Source organism: Charadrius vociferus, unplaced genomic scaffold (assembly GCF_000708025.1).
Source record: "Charadrius vociferus isolate BGI_N301 unplaced genomic scaffold, ASM70802v2 scaffold156, whole genome shotgun sequence".
Taxonomy (NCBI): domain Eukaryota; kingdom Metazoa; phylum Chordata; class Aves; order Charadriiformes; family Charadriidae; genus Charadrius; species Charadrius vociferus.
The window spans coordinates 1,571,064-1,577,063 of record NW_009649042.1 but is presented as its reverse complement, the minus strand read 5'-3'; the positions used below and the strand labels follow the sequence as shown (position 1 = coordinate 1,577,063).

The following is a 6,000-nucleotide window of genomic DNA, read 5'->3' as shown; positions in this document are numbered from 1 at the left end:
GCTGTTCACTCTCGGAAGAGATGTTTCCCTGCACTCCAGTTGCTGTTACATGTATGCTCTGAGCTCTTTTCCTGTCCCCTGAAATGCGGTTGGTTCTCATAAGCTGGTCATGGGGTCTTTACCACGGGAGGATGACATTTCAAGCCTGAGAAATGGTGCTCCTGTTTAGTATGGAGGTGGGGTTTTTTTCTACAATGGCATGGCAGTGGTGACTGAGGCTTTTAAAATCTTTTTTTCATCATCTACTGAAACTTTAATTGGCTTTGGAAGGACTGGTGGCTGTCTGATTCTTCCCTGTGTCATAGGTGTTCACTTAATTATTTCCAATTTTCAGGGATTTATAACTTCAGGCTTGTTTCTAATCTCAAATATCTTCCAGAATAGTTGCAGCCACTCCAAATTTGCCAACATCTGCAAACTTTTAAAGCTTATTTTTTCTTCTACCAACCTTGTGGTAAAATATTTAATACCTTCTGCCCAATTCTACTTGATACAACCTTTCAGTTCAATAGTCTTTGCTTATCCTCTTTTTCCCTACCACTTGAACACTTGGTTTACATAGATTTCCTCTAATCCATATTTCTCTGGTTTGCTTCTGTGAATGGCCTGTATCAAACCCCTTAAACTAATGTATGCAATGTATACTCTATTTCCTTTATCTACCTGGCTTATTATCCTCTTATAGAAGGAAATTAAGGCAGTTTGACAGAATTTCTTCTTGAGAAATCCACAGTGGTTATTACTTAAGAACTTTTATCTTCTGTGTACAAGAAATACTTTATGAAGTATAGTTATATTAATTTAGAGAACAAAAGAGATTGTATTTTGAGCAGCATTTGTGATCTGCCTCACTCTCTATTTTGGGGGGACTTTGTGCTGAAAAATTAATGAAAAAACTTCAAGTTAACACTTAGAAGTGTTACTTCATTTGAAGAAAGAGCTCCCCTTTGAAGGAATGTGCCAAAATCATAATTCTACATTTCAGTGAGATGAACATTGGTTTTTCTTCAATTTTAATGTAATTGTAGTACTACCTTTAAACAAAACATATAATTAATCTTTATAAAAATGCATTGTTGTCATCATAGCTTTCTATGAAACATTTTACTTAAAGATACCAAATGAACTGGGTGCTGGAGAAAATTTGGGTGCTGTGTTTTATTACGGCTCCTTTTTAATACCTTTATGCAGAATGCAAATGAATAGGTAGGGTTTCAGACATGAAACCTTAACAACTTCATATGAGAAGGGCAATAGTATCATGAGTTGCGATAAAATATCACTGTACGCAGCGATAGTAAAACGATATAAATTAATTTGATTAGTGTTGCTAATCCTTAGTTATCCTAGTGAGTAACTGCAGAATGGATTTGACAAATCAGAAGGGTGCTCATTCTGATGCTGACTCAGAGGACTGGCTCCTTCATTGCATTCATGACAGCTACGTACTTATTTATCAGCTTTGCTTCACTGTAGGGAATAGGCTTGCATTTCATATGGATGAATGTATATTCTTTTATATCTAAAAAGACATTCTGTACTCTATTCTGTCTATGTCTACTTTGGGTAAAGATTTATTTTTGCTTGTGGAACTTTAAAAAAAAAAAATCAATTTGAGAAGTCCTGAGTTGTTGAGGAGCTAAATATTGCTAGTTGTAATAGTATTTTGATGCTTTTGAAAAAGACTCAGTTTTCAATGTTCCTTTCATGCATATTGGATTTTTGCACTTTTGATGATTTTAATCAAAATTAAAATGCTTCCTTGAAACACAATAAACTTTCAGATAATCTAGGAAAAGCTCTCAGTAAAATGGTATGCCATGTCCACTGATGCTTACAGAGTGATCTGCTGTATCTTCTCTCAGTGCAGGCTATGACATTCAAAGCCTGTTTAGAAAATCTCGTCACCTGAGATTCAGTGACTCATAGGCAGCATCTCTTTCTCATCAGGGACATGCGTGTTTCATGTGTGATAAATGAGTATTTCCTGTGTGAGCTGTTTAGCTCTAACTGAACAAGGTGCTTTTGTAAAGAACAAATTCAGGCTCTGACATTTTGTGCTTCTAAATCTGGAAATCCTCAGTTCAGCTGGGGGTTGAGGAAGGGGGCTGTCCTGCATGTCTTCAGGCAGTTTAACTGCACGTCTAAATAAGGGATAGCAGTTTGCATCCCTTATTTATTCCAGTCACTGATCAAATATTTTGGTGGAGTGTAATGCAAACAGAACCACATGTCTAATCCTTTCCTTACAATGAACAGTAGGCCACATCCTAAACCACTTATGTAGAAAAAGTCCTTCTGAGGCCGTTACTCCAGAGCTGAATAAGACCTGATGGGCTGATTCATGAGGAATGATGCTTAAGTGTGCTCTTTGCAAAAGACTTCAGGCAACTATACCCCCAAAAACGTACAACCTCCGCCAGTGGGGTTGTATGGGATTAGTAGGCAGCTGACTTTTCATCTGTTTTTCTATATTTCCCTTGACTAAATGCCAAATTCCAGAGAGACTTCTTGATAACATATTACCTGTTAAAACACAGCGCGTATTTAAGTTTTAATTAAGACTGGTTTTGGTGCAAAGATTGAAGTTATGACATGTTTATGTCCTGTTTTTTTGAAAGCAATCGATAAGTGTGTGTTCTAGAAAGGACAGTGCAATTAGGGTGGTCAAAGTCTTTCAGATTTTACGTATTTTCTGTTTGCTTCCCTTCTGTTCGCTTGCCAGAGGCTGTAAAGTCCTGGTGTCCTTTGTCTGCTGCTAGGGAAGAGGACAGACCTGGTGCTCCGCTTCCTTTCCCCTGGTCCCGGTCTTTCCTTGCAGTCCCCCTCTCACCTGTGTGGCCTCCCAGGAAGCCCATTCAGTTTGCTAATCAGCCAGAAAATTATTTCTTTTTTTTTTTCTTTTTTTTTTTTTTTTCCCACATGGGTTTATTGCTGATCCCGATGAGTTGGTTAAATTCGTTTCTGAGCCTCTGGGAATACGACAGCCGGTGCAAGGCAGCAGCAAGACCATGCGACTCGGAGTCCCGGGGAGGATGGGTGGGCAGAGGTGGAAACCGCTTCCGCCGTCTTTCAGCTTTTTTTGTGTCCCCACATCCCTGCCCTGCCGCTGCCACCTCTCTCCCTGTCCCTGCTCGCTCTTGCTGCACCTCGCTCGTTTGAGAAATCAGTTTCCTTCTTCTTGGAGAAGTTCTCATTAAGCTGTAGATCTAACAGGAAACTGAAGATGGTAAAAATGTGTAAAAAACCTAAGAGAAAGTAAAATTAAATAAGAAAACAAATAGCTTCAGGCAGCTGGATTCACAGGTTTTAAAAGCAGGACAACATCAGGCACTTAAGCTTCCTTACCCAAACCAAAAGAATGGAGTAGCTTAAAAGTCTTAAAAGTTGTCTCTTTTCTCCTGAGCTTTTCTCTGATCCAAATTTTTCTATAGCTATTTATTTACAAGTGTTTTTATTTACTGTATTATTTACAAGTAGCATTTAAAATACAAAGACAATGCAATTTAGTGAAATATAATTCAACATCCCATTACAAGTTGCTTCACTGTGGAAAAAGAACATCTTTCATGACCACAGGTTCAACTTAGGTACAGCCTTCAGGGTTGACTACTGAGGCTGGATCTGGTCGATCCTCTGCTTAAATTTGTCAAACAGCGTTTGGATTTGTTTTGCCTTCTTTGGTCAAAAGCTATGGTTTATGGACAGAGGCTGGTCACGGTGGTCTCAGAAGGCTTGGGCTTAGTTTGTTTTTTATATGAAAAAATACTTATTTTTTTTTTATAACATGATTCTTCTTTCTTTATTCTACAGAGACCTAAGATTTAATAGGATTAAAGAAATCCAGCCTGGAGAGTTTAGACGGCTTAAAAACCTGAACACACTGTAAGTTCTTTTTCAGCCCTAAGGCCCTTTTCCCTTTTGATTTAATATAATTAATTTGGTAATGTGCCAAATTTGCTCACTTATCACAGGTAAGTAGTCTCACAAATTTCAGCTGTAGTATTTACACAGGTGAGGGAAGTGGGGTTTAGGCCCAAAGTATTTGAAAGCAAAATGAGGTATATGTCTATTAAAATAAAAAAGGAAATTTACTGCCAAATGTTTTATTAACATACTGTAATTGGAGGTATGAAAAATACAGACCTTTACTGTATAATTTTTTCCAAATTGTGCTAAATGACTTTGGTGTAATATCACATAATAAATTATGGAGTTACAGCAAAGCTGATCAAAGGCTCAGGTGTGCAAATGTGTTGAAGTTACAAAATATATGACAAACTAATGTTTTGAACTTTCCTGTTCTGACGTGCTTGCCAGGACTGGCAGAAGTTGGCAGGTTTTGTTCCTACTGAGCTACCTTTTATGGAGGTCTTTGTTATCATATATGTTTGTGAAGAAAAGTCTGTGTTTTCTAACAGAGTTCTTACAAACCATAATGCAAATGGTAGATATGTTGTAGTTTTAACTTAGTATCTCCTTTCTCGTTCCTTCAAACATCACTTTTGAAACAGACTTTTCCAGAGTTGTCTCCTGCAAGGTAGTGACTAAGCAGCTGTAAGCAAGTCACTTTTTTCTTCTAACAGTTACCGTTAGGGGAAAAGGCATTTTGGTTTTTTATTTAAGTTTTCCTTTTAATGCTACATTACACCTGCTATTACACTTTTTTTTCCCCCTGCTGTTCCTGTATGTTAAAATAAACAGCTGTTCATTTCTTTTTACAGGCTTCTAAACAACAATCAAATAAAAAGAATACCTAGTGGGGCATTTGAAGACCTTGAAAATCTGAAATATCTGTAAGTTAAATGAATGTCCCTTTTTGCATCAATGTTTAACTGAGCTTCTTCCATGGGAAAGTGTTTTAGTCTGACTCACTATATCTTTGAAAATCTGTGAAATTAATTTATGGGGTGGGGGAAATTGTGAATCTTTGTTTCTATCAGTAGGTGCTTTGAGATTTGCTAGTATGAGACTGTGATATCTGTAGGCAGTAGATTTTAAAGGACATACTAGTTGCTGTTTACTATATGCAACTTAAAAGCTAATTTAAAAAGGCATATGTTGAAAGGTTTAGGAAGTCACCTCTTTAAAGGTTCACTGAAACCTTCATACAGGTACTTTTTAAGTTTCTGTTTTGAAAAGTGGTTTAAAAGCAGTTAGTCCAAGATTTGTGTCTGCAGAAGCTTGTAACTTATGTACGCTTTTTAACTACTCCTAAATTGTTCACTAAATGCAGTATAAATTTGTAAGAGAAAAATTAGGTCAAACACGAAATAGAAAATCACCTCTATGATTTGCCGTAAGTTCTATGTCTTCAGGCACCCTGTGTATTTGAAGACTAACCCCTCCCATTTGAACAAACATATCAAGTGTATTAATTACCTGAATAAACAAAAGGCATCAAAAATGTTATTTTTATCTGTGTGAAAGACTAAAGCTGAAGAGTAAGTTGTAATGGTTTCTCAGCTCTAGTCTCTGGAGTCCATCTCATGTAATGTCATGTAGAAAAGTGTCACTACGTTGTCTTGGAGTATTGATCATTGCTTGAATGATGTACAGAAAAAAAAGTCACTTTGAGATTTCACTGCTTCGGAAACAATTCAGAAGCTTAATTTTTCATCTAGTTTTCAAGAATGCAGCCTGAATAGCTCTAAGGAGGTGAGAGAATGGGGGAAATAAAAATCACATAAATTTGTGCAGACACATTACCTGGTTTTCCAAGCTGTGTTTGAGTACATTTCCTGGTCTCATTTTTATGTGTATTGTCTTTCAGTGATGAAATTGTTTAATCTACGTACAATAGGAGGAAAAAGAATATTGAACAGAGTATCCCCAGGGAATTATTAAAGTCCATGATGATTGTATTTGTTACAAGGTGTGTTTGTATGGTGGATCTGGTAGTGGAGTATGTAAGGTTTACTAATTAAGGATGGCTAAGCTTCTTTCCACAGTCAGCAACTGTACAAAAATACGACTTAGTTATTACTATTTTTTTTTCAT

The 6,000-nt window shown here is 36.8% G+C and overlaps 1 protein-coding gene across 1 annotated transcript in view; it reads left to right on the top strand.

The window, feature by feature from the left end:
• The window catches only part of PXDN (peroxidasin homolog (Drosophila)), a 65,062-nt gene that overhangs the window by 1,232 nt on the left and 57,830 nt on the right, over window positions 1–6,000 (top strand). Inside the window, exons 2-3 of the mRNA XM_009887929.1 lie at window positions 3,814–3,885; window positions 4,725–4,796. Coding sequence (XP_009886231.1) covers window positions 3,814–3,885; window positions 4,725–4,796 — 144 coding nt within the window. The remainder of the gene's footprint in view (window positions 1–3,813; window positions 3,886–4,724; window positions 4,797–6,000) is intronic.